This window comes from Danio rerio, chromosome 15 (genome assembly GCF_049306965.1).
Source record: "Danio rerio strain Tuebingen ecotype United States chromosome 15, GRCz12tu, whole genome shotgun sequence".
NCBI classification, from domain to species: Eukaryota; Metazoa; Chordata; class Actinopteri; order Cypriniformes; family Danionidae; genus Danio; species Danio rerio.
In genome coordinates this window covers 5,537,501-5,551,463 of record NC_133190.1, presented here as the reverse complement: position 1 = coordinate 5,551,463, position 13,963 = coordinate 5,537,501, and the positions used below count along the sequence as shown (strand labels likewise).

The 13,963-nt window shown below is 36.2% G+C and overlaps 5 protein-coding genes across 6 annotated transcripts in view; 2 read left to right on the top strand and 3 right to left on the bottom strand.

Moving 5' to 3' along the window:
- The window catches only part of brwd1 (bromodomain and WD repeat domain containing 1), a 1,114,832-nt gene that overhangs the window by 604,696 nt on the left and 496,173 nt on the right, over positions 1–13,963 (top strand). The gene's annotated exons all lie outside the window — the stretch shown is intronic.
- Positions 1–13,963, bottom strand: part of mxf (myxovirus (influenza virus) resistance F) — a 250,491-nt gene that overhangs the window by 17,154 nt on the left and 219,374 nt on the right. The gene's annotated exons all lie outside the window — the stretch shown is intronic.
- On the top strand, positions 295–1,752 carry or60a1 (odorant receptor, family 60, subfamily A, member 1). Its single transcript, NM_001423282.1, is given in 2 exon segments — positions 295–316; positions 399–1,752. A coding segment is annotated over 1 exon segment (990 nt). The 5' UTR covers positions 295–316; positions 399–402; the 3' UTR covers positions 1,393–1,752.
- Positions 7,351–8,768, bottom strand: or63b2 (odorant receptor, family 63, subfamily B, member 2). Its single transcript, NM_131130.2, is given in 1 exon segment — positions 7,351–8,768. A coding segment is annotated over 1 exon segment (924 nt). The 5' UTR covers positions 8,486–8,768; the 3' UTR covers positions 7,351–7,561.
- Positions 12,927–13,963, bottom strand: part of or63h1 (olfactory receptor family 63, subfamily H, member 1) — a 2,640-nt gene continuing 1,603 nt past the window's right edge. Inside the window, exon 1 of the mRNA XM_001920435.5 lies at positions 12,927–13,963. This exon is cut by the window's right edge and continues 1,603 nt beyond it. Within this exon, the coding sequence (XP_001920470.4) occupies positions 12,927–13,865 (939 nt within the window). The 5' untranslated portion in view covers positions 13,866–13,963.

Sequence of the window (13,963 nt, the reverse complement as noted above, 5' to 3'; positions counted from 1 at the left end):
ATTTTTTATTTATTTTTTATTATTTTAACATTTTAGTAAATATTATTAATATCACTAATATTTTAAAGCTACATTCACAAATTCATTCATTCGGTGAGCAGAAATGTATTGGTTAATTACGATTCTAGAATATATTCATAATATATATCTTATTGTACCAAATATTACCTGAAATTAGTTTAGCAGGGAAAAAAGTGGGTAGGGTGTTTACGCAAATTATGTCCAGTGGAGGTGTGTCTTTAACAAAAAAAAGTAATAAAAAGCTACTGTACACCAACTGATAATCTCATATGACAAGATAGTCTGGAATTAGCAGGTAAATAGATGTTCTAAGAGTAAAATGCATGAATCAATACACTGTACGCTGCACATTTGTGAAATAACTTTCTCTCCAACAGGAAAATGAGTCTTTCTAGCCTGAACATTACTCTGTTTTTTACCGGTTATGGACCTCCTAGTGCACTCAATTATGGTGTTTTTGTAATCTCTCTTGTAGTCTATCTTACAACTGTTGTTGCAAATGTAACATTGATGCTGGTGATCTGCTTGGACGCATCTCTTCATAAGCCTATGTATGTATTTTTATTTAATCTTGCTATTAATGGGCTAATCGGATCCTCTGCTGTACTTCCTAAAATAATGGACAATCTTGTAGATGATATAAAAGATATGCTGTATACCGATTGTATTATACAAGTGTTTTGTATCAACGTTTATGGAACATGTGCTTATGCACTATTGACACTAATGGCATATGATAGGTATGTTTCAATTTGTAAGCCTTTGCAATATCATAATATTATGACTCCGGGTAAAATTAGACTTCTGCTTTTTATAGCATACTTTGTTCCTATCTGCTCTCTGGGCATACAGGTGTATCTTACATCAAGATTGCCTGTGTGCAGGTATACAATAAACAAGTTGTTTTGTGACAATCTAGCCGTAGTTAATCTCTCCTGTGCCAAAAATCCCTGGGCAGACCTTTATGGCATATGTTTGGTAATTCTTTTTGTCGTTCTACCTCTAATCTTTGTCGTTTTTTCATATGTGCAGATATTGTTTGTCTCTTTGAAAGCCTCAGTAAGTGCCCAGAGGAAGGCTTTAAAAACATGCACGCCACACTTGATTACTTTTATCAATTTTTCACTGGCTTCTCTTTTTTCTGTGATATACAATCGATTTAATTTCAGTCTTTCCAAAGAAGTGAATGTGTTCATGTCAGTTCATTTCATACTCATCCCTCCACTTTTACATCCACTTATATATGGAATTAGAACAAAAGAGATAAACAATAGCATTGCAAAAATATTTAGAAGACAAATATTTGCTCTTGGTTTTAATTTGAAGACCGAACAAAGGTGTAATGAAGCACTGTTTATTACTTCAAAATAAATGCCTACGACCGTGTAAAAGCATTGGGATGGCTTATTTATTTATGAGGAGTTTCTATTTATTGTACATTATATGTATGCATGCAAAAAAGTTACATACAAAGTATGTGTATCTGATGTTCAAATAAACTTTAGTCTGTGAAAATAATGGCCATTACTTGAAACAAAGCATTAGTTTTCTTATTCTCCACTACAATGTCTTAGCAGAGATACACATATTTTGGGGTAAAATGATTGTTTGTGAGCACAAAATTCAATGATCTAAAATGACTTGTTCATATGTATGTGCTTACCTTGACAATTTACTACTTAATGTTTTATTAAACCATAAGAAAGATATTACAACCTTGATTTAAAGACATTTGTTCATGTAATTTGCAATTTATTATGCATTTAGTGATTTGGTAAATTGTGGAATCAGTTAAAAGCACAAATGCTGTTTGGAGAAGGTGAAGATTAAAACGTTTTATTATTATTATTATTATTATTATTATTATTAAAATACTTTTTGCTCAGTTGTATTGGTCTTAAGGATTCTGACAGCAGGAGTAAGTGCAACTGTTATAATCATGTAACAAATGAATGATAACTATTATACAGCAATTATACTTTGGTAAATCGTCACATTTGAGGACTTTTAATGGTGCATCATGTTTGAAGGATGTATGGATCATGCTAATTTCATTGCCCAATGACAGTCAGTTAACAAGAGCAAAAAAAAAGTTATACCAAGGTATTCTATTTATCAAGAAGCTTGTTTGCTGTAATATGCATTGTTATTGTTTGTCTGATTATGCTTTAGACAATATGTGTCAACAGTATTTTGAATGACAAAGTTTTTTTTTTTTCTAAAGGGATATATTGTTGTTCACGAGTCCCTTGTTTGTCCCGAACAGTTGAATTGTTTCCTCTACATTATAGAATCTTTCACATTTTTCACCTTTCACATGTTACAAGTGATAATATGATTTTTCTCTTTTAGTTTGTTTATAAAAAAGCAGTTGTCAAGAAAAAAAGGGGGTCAATATTATTAGCCCCCATAAAGTAATATATACAGTTTAAGTCAGAATTATTAGCCCCCCCCCTTTTTTTTTTTTTTTTTCTTTTTTTAAATATTTCCCAAATGATGTTTAACAAAGCAAGGCAATTTTCACAGTATGTCTGATAATGTTCTTTCTTATGGAGAAAGTCTCATTTGTTTTATTTAGGCAAGAATAAAAGCAGTTTAAAATTTATTAAACACCATTTTAGGGACAATTATTAGCCCCTTTAAGCTATATTTATTTCCAATAGTCTACAGAACAAACCATCATTATACTATAACCTGCCTAACCTGCCTAGTTAACCTAATTAAACTAGTTAAGCCTTTAAATGCCACTTTAAGCTGTAAAGAAGTGTCTTGAAAAATATCTAGTCAAATATAATTTACTGTCATCATGGCAAAGATAAAATAAATTAGCTACTAGAAATTTGTTATTAAAAAAAACTGTTATGTTTAGAAATGTTTTAAAATCTGCTCTCCATTAAACAGAAATTGGGAAAAAAAATAAACATGGGGGGCTAATAATTCTGACTTCAACTGTAAAATCAGTTCAAGGGAGTCAATAAAATCACATTCCTCACACAGAAAACACAGTTTTGTCAAGTCCTCTGAGGATGGCAAGTTATCATAAAATGATCCAAAGTTATGATTAAAAAACAAAACACTTATTGCCCTTACTTTGGAATAACTACAACATTTCAAAACTCACTTGCAAGATCAAAATATGTGAAACAATGTTTAGTTTTTAATGACCATCCATTGTAAAAACTGTAGGGATTCATCCTTCTGGATGCATTTTGCAAATTAAAAACAATTGTTAATGTTTTGTAAGACAATTTTTTTAATGAATAGGCACAGAAATGTCAAAATTGAAGTGGACGCTGGATTTCAGTCATGTACACACTGTCAATTATTTACAGTGTACATGAGAACTTACCAAATACAACACACATTGACAATGTGTCCTGCTTTTTTAATTTCTCTCAATACCATACACAAGGTCCTATAGCAATATTCACTATGCAATGACATTTTAGGCTCATCAATGGTCGCCTCATAGTTACTTTAAGAGTAAAGACTCACAGAAACTGCAATCCTGTTGTTTGGCATGATGCACAACACTATCTTTAAACAATGCATCTTCTCTGTCTCATAAAGGGAACTGTAATAAATGGAAATAACTGCATTTTAAACCTAATTAATGATGATGAAAACATGATTACAACAGTCTACACAGCTCCTGTACTTTGATTAGTTTAAATGCATTGACCAATGTGGAATAAGTTAGGGAAAATTGTTCAGGCAATCCTAACTGCGACACCTAAAGCGTTAATGTGAAATATATCAAAAAGATGATTATCACAACAAAGACTTAATCATATATTTCTAGCTTAACTTCCTCCAGCAGAGAACCAATGCATGAGCCTCATGGTGCTTTTCTACTGAAAGCCTTCATCTACAGCAAGCATTTTCAGTTCATTCATATAGAACCTAAGTGTGAGCTCAGAAGCCAACCCAGGCTTATTCTGAAAACATAGTCCTGCTGACGTTTCCGGAGACCGCGAAATATGTAGCCGGAGGTACATATGGCTGCCTTCCATTTAAGCAAACGCTACGGGATGGTATGACGCCGTTTCTTTTGACGCTTAGCGGCTGACCGCTTACCTCCGTGTGGAGGGCTTTCCCGCTGCAACCAGTTTGTCCAGTTGGCTCGTCCTGTATGTCGACGGACTTGAGACGCAGAGAGGAGCTGACTATGACGACAATGACCAGGTTTGAGTTTGGGGTAGATCGGTTCCAGAAATCAGGTAAGGCAAAAACAGAATCCAAAAAATAAAGTGAACAAGTTCATAACAGGGTGAGAATGTGGTAAAATCCAAAAACGTGGTAAAAAATCAGACGAGGCCTTTTCTTTTTCTGGACGGCTTTTGTAAATCGTTGGTAGGGTTTAGGGAATTAAGTTGGTGGGCGGTTCAATCGGTTAAATTAATTGGGTTTAGGGAAGAAGGAGGGTGGGTCAGCTGATTGGCCGGTCGCCCAGTCAATCATTCAGCCAGTTGGACAGACGGTAGTTCGACAGCGGCCTTTGGTGGGTTTGCGCAAGAACAGCACTTGCGAGAGCGAACAGCACTCGCAAAAGACATTTGAGATGCGAAAAAGCACATACATCGGCCTCTCGTGGATTCGCAAAAACAAAAACTGCAACAATATGTACCTCCCGGGACGTATTCATGGTTTCCAGAAACGTCCACGCGACTACATTTTTTAAAAAATAAGCCTGGGTTGTTTAAAGCAGTGCATTATGGGATTTAAAGCAGCACAGAGAAAGCACTGAGAGCAGCCGAGCATCAAAAATGTTTCTTAAGCTGCGAACACAGTAGGATTTGATCATACGAAAGCAGGTGATGTCAACAGGTGATTATAATTATAATTTTGGTACAAAAGCAGCATCCAAGAAAGGTTTAGTCCTTTAAGAGCAAAAATGTGCTGAGGATCACCAGTTTGCAAACAAATATGTGAGCAAATTATTGAAATGTTATAAACAATGTTACTCAAAACAAGATATGAAGACATTTGGATGTTTCACCTTCATAACATACTTAAAATATTCAAGGAATCTGGAAGAATTTCAGTGCATTAGGAACAAAGGTGCAAGCTTAAGCTGAACAATTGGGATCTCTTTATCCGATATCACCACGTGGACCACCAGGACTACTTTGGCAAACCTTTGTCAAGTACCACAACACGGAGTTACATCCACAAATGGCATTTAAAACTGTACTGTGCAAAAAAGAAGCCCTATGTTAACAGTGTCTAGATGCGCTGTTGACTTCTTTGGGAGATCTGGAATGGACCAGATGAAAACGTACTGTGGTCAGACGAATCAGTATTTCAGGTATTTTTTGGAGAATTGGCCATGGTCTGTCATGGTATGGGGTTGTGTCAGTGTCCTTGGCAAAGGTAACAGTCACACTTTACAATAAGGTTCATTAGTTAAGATGATATGCATCCTGCTTTTGTAGCCAGTTGAATAGTGCGTTGGGTTTCTTGCAGTAGTAATAATAGCATTTATTCTTGCTACATGAATGACTTGTTTGTGATGCAATGCCCTGTTACGACTGTATTTTTGAATAAAATCTATGGCTGTTGTGTCATTTTGAGGTTGTCAAAAGGTGGATTAATTCATGTAGGACGCCACCCAAGGCCTAATTGATAAATGCTGTCTGTCACTGACTAGTTAAGTTAGTTAACCCTTTAAATTTCACTTTAAGCTGAATACCACTCTGGCAAAACATCTAGTAAAACATTATGCACTGTCATCATGGAAAAAAATAAAAGCACAGTTATTATAGTTAAACTATTATGTTGAAAAATATCTTGGTTAAACAGCACTTAGGAAATATTTTAAATGAATTAAACCTTATCAAAAACAGCTTTTATTACCATTTTTATTGAATAAAACTATCACTTAAACTATTACTTTTTTTTCCTTTGCAGGCCTCATTAGCTTACTATTAGAACCTATACTGTACTGTACTACCAGAAAAGTGTTTGTTTTATACCTTTTATAGCCTTCAACTATTATTCTTCTACTAGATATTATATTTAAAAAATAATATTCAGGCTTCATTATTCCAAGTGTAAATTGAATAAAATATTTCCAGAAGTGTCCCCAGTGTGTGACAAATGTCAATTCTTAGACTCTAACCTTTCTCATTCCTATGCTATGTGTCCCAAATTACAGAGTTTCTGGAACAAAATAGTTCAAATTTTTTCAGTTACATTAGACATTTTGGTTTGAACCAGATCCTATATTATTTATTTTTGGAGTTTGCAAAGAATTTTTGGGTACAACAACAGTTTGTTTCATATGGGTTGATCTCTGCCAAAAAAACTCATGCTTTTGTTTTACAAGAAAAAAGAAGTTCCACATCTTAAATTATGGCTGACAGAGTTAACCAGTACATTACATCTGGAAAAAAAATCAGATATTCCCTAATAGACAAGGTTTTGTTGTTTGAAAAAAATTAGTCCCCTTTTATTTCCTTTTTACAAACTTGTGATTAATATGTTTACTATGCCTTTAGTACCTACATTTATTGTTGGATAGCACTAGTGGGTAGTTGGTTAAGGAAATGCATGTTTATTTTATTATTTTTAAATATTTTTTTTATGACTGTTGTTTGTTGTTTTTTAATTATTTTGTTTATTTTTTTTCCCAAATGTCTAATTGTTTGAATGCAAGTTTAATAATAATAATTTTAACAATAGGCGACGCAGTGGTGCAGTGGGTAGCACATTCGCCTCACAGCAAGAAGGTCGCTGGGTCGCGTGTTTGATCCTCGGCTCAGTTGGCGTTTCTGTGTGGAGTTTGCATGTTCTCCCTGCGTTCGCGTGGGTTTCCTCCGGGTGCTCCGGTTTCCCCCACAGTCCAAAGACATGTGGTACAGGTGAATTGGGTAGGCTAAATTGTCTGTAGTGTATAAGTTTGTGTGTGTTTGTGTGTGTATGTGTGTATGTTTCCCAGAGATGGGTTGCGGCTGGAAGGGCATCCGCAGCGTAAAAACTTGCTGGATAAGTTGGCGGTTCATTCCGCTGTGGTGACCCCAGATTAATAAAGGGACTAAGAAAATAAATATAAACAAGACAAGAAAATAAATAAATTAATTTTATCAATTCTAATAATAATAATAATAATATTGAAACCAAAAAAAGAATATTCAAAACCCAAATAATCTTTAAATAAAGCTATAGTCTATAACTTAAAAAGAAAACCCTCTTCTCAATTATACAAATATTAATTATATTCTTATAGAGATTCAAAATACCTGAATTCTTTTCTTATAGAAGCTATATTGATCAGTGAACTCTCAGCCCTTAGATTTAACACAGACACAAAAATAACATGCCATTTTGTTAAAGGAACCTTTTATATTTTTATTGGGTTTTGAAAAGTACACTGAAAGATCATGCAGAATATGTCGAAACACAATATGTTGTTCCAAGTTATATAATAATCAAACATTTACCACATATTATTTACAAAAATGAAACCATTGTTATAAATACATACAAGTTCTTTGTGCCTTTAAAGAATTTCCTAAATTGTACAGTATATTTTTCTAGCCTACACGCCAATACATTTTTTGAGTGCCTTTTTTATATTAGTAAGACTTACGCCATACATGATAGGATTGATCAGTGGTGGACACACTAGGAAATAAAGTGAGAGAATCACACGCACTACAGCAGGAATGGGAAGCTTACCAAATCTGCTGTGGATCAGTTCAAACGAACAACCAACAGTGAAATTCAGGAGTGTGATAAGATGCAGAGAACATGTGTACAGAGACTTTTTGGCCTTCTGTCTTGTAAACTTTAGGCACACTCTTAAAATTTTTGCATATGAGAAAAAAATTATTAGCAGTGGTGGACCAATGGCAAGTGGAATACCAGTAATGCCGATGATGTTGTTAGGTGTTGTGTCTGAGCATGCCAATTTCACAAGCATGTACTGGTCACACCACACTTTATCCAGAACATTTCCACACAATTTGAGCTGTACGTTAACAGAAAAAGAAAAGGATAATATCATAATTTCTAGCGACCACCCAAGAGCAATCAATGTCATCGTCCTAGCAGGAGACATGATTCTGTGATATTCCAAAGGGTGACAGATAGCTACATACCGGTCATAAGACATCATGGCTAAGTTACAGAATTCTACTTGTGCATAAGAGTATAAAGCAAATATCTGAGCATGACAAACAGTGAGAGGAACTTCTGGGGTTTTTGACCGTAGCATATTGCCTAAAACAAACGGGAATAAAGCAAAGCTGCCGCACAGTTGATTTGCACACAGGCTGCATAAAAAAACATACATGGGTTCATGCAAAGACTTCTCCTTATATATTATTCCAATAATAAACAGATTAGCTACAATGATCGCAGCAAACAACAAGATCAAAACAACGAAACACAAATACTTAATATCACCAATATCAATGTAGCCAGTCAAAATAACCGTTGTGAAATATGTTGAATTATCCATGGATGACAGATTGTTCAACAGATTAACAGCTCTGACAATCACCATGTATACAAATCATTCACAAAGGTGATAAAATCCAAATGAACACCTGTAAAAGTTGCAAAGTCAATGAACAACTTTTGAAAATTACATTTTACTAATGATATTTTTTAAAGAAAGAAGATTAACAATGGAAAGTTGGTAATAAAAACTTGAGCGGAAGAAAAAGTAGCAGCTACAGTCAAGACTATCTATTTATCTACCAAATATAAAACTGACTATTTAGAAGACAAGTCATCATGAGTCAAACTTGAGTTGAGTTGCATTGGGTTGAAGCTTCTGCATTTATAAGACAAGACAGATACTCAAGAGTATGCTCTTGTGACTCATGTAATTAACCCTTTGATGCACTACACGTCTAACACAGTTTTTCTTTATTGCATTTTTAATAAAAATATTTTTGTGACTAACATTTTACTGCTCAACTCGGGTAAAAAATGACCCATATTCATTTCCTGCAAGCAGTCATAAGCACACGATCCTCTCGAAATTAATTTATAAATAAACTTCACAAAGCAATTGTAAATAACTTAAAGAATGCATCAAAGCAAAACAGGATCTTCATAATTGTCACGGTCACCAGAGATGCAACATGTGCAGATCACTACCGGACTACAAATCCGCCATTACAAGAACTACAAATTCCATCATGCACTTCTTACGTTTACACTGTCAGGTCTTGATGCCCAATTCCGATTTGATGCCCATTTCTGATTTTTTTGCCTGTGCGTTTACACGTTCTTTTAATTGTGACCCATATTCAATTCATGCGTTTACACTTGCCATACAATTTACAATGTCGCGTATTGGAAGAGGGAAAGGGCAGTCATTGCAGTATGAGCCTTTGGTTTATAGATGGTGCCCTCCACCATTCAGACCCTGCTAAAAAAACTGCTTAAACCAGCCTAAGCTGGTTGGCTGGTTTTAGCTGGCTGACCACCCTGGTTTTAAAGGGGTTCCAGGCTGGTTTCCAGCCATTTCCAGCCTTGTCTTAGCTGGTCAGGCTGGAAATGACCAGCTAAAACCAGGTTGACCAGTCTGGTTTAAGCTGTACATAGCTGGTTTTGGCTGGCCTCCCAACCTGGCTAGGCTGGTCAAGTTTGTGTTAGCTGGTCATCTCCCAGCCTGACCAGCAAAGACTAGGCTGGAAATGGCTGGAAACCAACCTGAAAGGGGCCAAAACCACTCTAAAACCAGCCTGGTTGACCAGCTAAAACCAGCCAACCAGCCTAGGCTGGTTTAAGCTGTTTTTTTCAGTAGGGGAGGAATTTGTAGCTATGAGAGAGATCTCAGGTCTGGTGGGAGCAAATTCTGGTAAATGACCACTTTTCTCCTCCAAAAAAAAAATAATCAAAATTGGGTTACATTTAAATGGCAGTGTAAACGAGCCTCTAATCACACGCTCACACAGCTGAAGCTATTCAGAAGTGATTACATGGACTATTTATACAGTGCACACACACTAATTGCTCCAGGGTTCGTTTGAAAGCCTCTTCAAGCAGATCTCAATACAATTTTTTGGTCCGCTTTTGATGCGCACTCAAGTACTATTGCTGCATTCACACCTGCCCAAATGAACCGCACCAAGGGGGAAAACGAACTCTAGTGTGATTCAACCAAACTAAATAAGGCACGTGTGAAAGCACCCTTATGCTGCGTTCACACCAGACGCGGAACGCGCATCAAGCACGAGTGATTTACATGTTAAGTCAATGCAAACGCGCGAATAGACAACCTGCGGCGCGATACGCGCGAATGGCTCGGGGCGAATGACGAGAAATGCGCGGTGCGAATGGCGTGGCGTGAATTGAGAGTTTTGAGTGTTTAACGCGCTTAATGCGCGTTTCGCCCGAATCACTCGCATTCGAAAATCTGAACTTTAGCAGACATTCGCGCCGCGTTAACCAATCAGGAGCTTGCTCTTGTGGGGGCGTGATTGTGACGTATCGCTTGTTGTCGGTGTCCCAGGGGAAATCCCCCAGCAGACACCGACAAGAAGTTCATCAAACTGGGCTGGGCTCAGTCTGAAGTACCGCTGAAAACCTCCATCAGCCAGTTTCAGTTTCTGGAGGAGTCTATGAGCTCACAGATCTTGATGCACCTCTGAAAGGATGTAGTGGACTCAGACACAGCTCTAAACGTATCGACGCTGTTTATCATCCTTCATAAAGCACATAAACACTGTTATTTTCTTCATAAAATCCATGTTAGCCCTTTAGCTATGAAGCTAGAGTCACTGGGCAGACAGAAGCCCTGCGCATCATGCGAATCCGCGTCTGTTCTGAAGTGAATTTGGATGAAGCGGGGTTTGACGCGCGAATGAAGCGAGTAACCTTAAATGTTCACGCGACTATTTACGCGCGAATATTGTGATTTATCCACGTGTTCCGCGTTTGGTGTGAACACAGCTTTAGTCGTCACTTGACTGCTCACACTGTGCATATGAAATCAACACATGACACTTGAATCTTATTTTTGAGAATATGATCTGAACTAAAACAGACCCAACTGCAAAAAGTACTGCGCCTTTTGGACTAATCCAGCTGCCGTAGGCCGATGTGCTGTGCATTATTTGATATGGAGGAAAAATATTTGTTAACAGCGCTTTACCAACACAGAGAGAGAGGGGGAAAAACATTACCTGATGGATTGTTGGTAATATTTCCGCAAGATGACCATGTCGCAGTTTAGCTAAATTTATTCACGCCTCCTACTGAAGTGACGAGCGATGCATTAAAACATTGTTGTCCAGCCTCGGCCGCGCTTCATTCTCAAAATGTATAGTTTGTCCAAAGCAGGCATACAATCAGTCAGCGCAGTTGTCCCTCCATAGTAAAAAGCGACATTTTGTGTCTGCCGGTTTGTTTACCTGCGGGAGTTCATTGGCATTTTCCCTCACGTGAATTCTGACCAATCAATAAGCAGTTTAGGAATTATGTTCAACAACATCTGGCCAATGAGTGATGTGGATTTTGTCAGATGACTGCATTTTGCTTCTTTTTCAACTGGTTCGGACCAAAGCCAGCAGTGTGGTGTGAAAACGACCCAAAGACGGCAGAAAATGCAACAGTGTATCATTTATTGCCCTTGGTCCGGACCAATTAAAGCGAACTACAGATGTGAAAGCACCAATTAGACCACTTAGTATCCAAACTTGGTCCTGAAGGGCTGGCATCATGCAGATTTTAGCTCCAGCTTGCTTCAACACACTTGCAAGTATGTTTCTAGAAAGGCTAGTACAGGGGTGTCCAAATTCGGTCCTGGAGGGCCGGTGTCCTGGAGAGTTTAGCTCCAACCCTAATCAAACACACCTGTACCAGCTAATCAAGCTCTTTGTAGATATACTAAAAACTTTGTCACAAGCACTAGTAACTGACACTTGAATTTTCACATAGAGAGAGAGAAAAGGAAATTGGTCATTGCAAAAATGGTCTACAAAAGGGATGTTCAAACTCGGTCCTGGAGGGCCGGTGTCCTGCAAAGTGTAGTTCCAACCCCAATCAGACACAGCTGGCCTAGCTAATCAAGCTCTTACTGGGCAGTCTAGAAACATCCTTGCAGGTGTGTTGAAGCAAGTTTGAGCTAAAATCTGCAGGACACTGGCCCTCCAGGGCTGAGTTTGGACACCCCTGGACTACAAGAAAACCACCACAGTTTTTTTTGTGTAAAGAGACTAACACACACACACACACAAAAAAATGTCTAAAATACTTAAGACATATTTGAGGAAGGCCAATTATGTAATTCAATATTTGAAGCACATTTTCAGTTGAAAAGAGTACCAGTTTCTCAATAAATATTAGATTTTCTATGATTCTCTTCAATTTGCTATTTTTATTTAGTTTGCTAATCTGCTTTATTAAATCTTCCAGAAGTGTAAAAGTATAATTCATGCATACAGGGTTATGCATAGGAGTGTTAAAATGCTTGCACATTGGAAGTATGCATTTACACTACAATAATTTTATCAACTGATATTTATGAGGTAGTCCTTGTACTGAATATTAGGTTAAATATATTATATTACAATAAAATAACTTCGCCAAATATTTAATTGATATACAGAAGTAAAAAATAAAGAAAAGACTTGTTTACAAAGGATTAAACATTTAATTTACAGTAATATTTTGATGTCATTAACACGTTCATAAGGTCAGATAAAAATAATTTTGAATTGTGCCATTATTTATATATATATATATATATATATATATATATATATATATATATATATATATATATATATATACAGTATATATTTGTGATGAACATTATTTAAAATGACCAAAAATAGATAGATAGATAAATAAATAAATACATGTATATATTTTAAAGAAACCTGGTAGCTTAATCTCTGAAACACTGAAATACCACAATGACAGTTCTTAAATGATAAAAAAGTTTATGCAATGCCTATTTTTGATAGAACCAAGTTTTTACACACTAGTCTGATATTTTTCAGTCTTATTGCATACAAAATAGGGTTAAGCAGCGGCTGACACATCAAGAGATATAGTGAAACAATTACACGTATTAGAGCTGGCGTTCTGATTTCATCAAACCTGCTTTGAAGTGTTTCAAAGAAGCAGCCCAATGTAAAGTTTAACAGGGATATAATGTGTGGTGTACATGTGCTTAGAGCCTTCTTCTTAGCTTCTTTAGAAAAACTCAAACAAATTTTGATAATTCTTGTATATGAATAGAAGATGAGTGTTAATGGAATCACCGCTGTCACCACAGCAAGATAAATGCCATAAGCATTATGCAAAGAGGATTTTGAACAAGCAAGGTTCACAAGTAAGTAGTTGTCACACCACACTTTCTCCATTACATTTCCACACAGTTGCAACTTAAATTTAAAAGATAAAAATATAAAGAATTGAATGAAACAGTAGGTCCACACCAAGGCAATTAACAAACCCACTCTAAAAGGGGTCATGATCTTGTTATACTGTAATGGATAACAGATTGACACATATCTATCAAAAGACATGACTGCTAACGTACAAAAATCTATCATTGCATATGTGCACAAGCAAAATATCTGTAAATAACAATAAACTAGAGAAATAGTGTTGTCATTTAAAAGCAGATTAACTTGGAGTGAAGGAAATAAAGCCGTGCTGCCGTACAGTTCATTAACAAACAAACTACAGAGAAACATGTACATTGGCTTATGAAGGATTTTTGCTAAACAAATAACACCTATAAGAAAGCTGTTGGCACAAATGATTGTTAAATACAACACAGTCAAGACAGCAAACAAGAAGTACTTCATCTTGAAATCCAAGTTAAGATATCCAGTCAATCTGATGAATGTAAAATTTGCACCGTTTTCCATATTAATATTTCCTGTTCTGACTGATAGAAAAAAAAAACTAAGTATCTGTGCCTCACCAATTCTTTCTATGCAGATCAGGTTTAATAAAAGCTTAATTT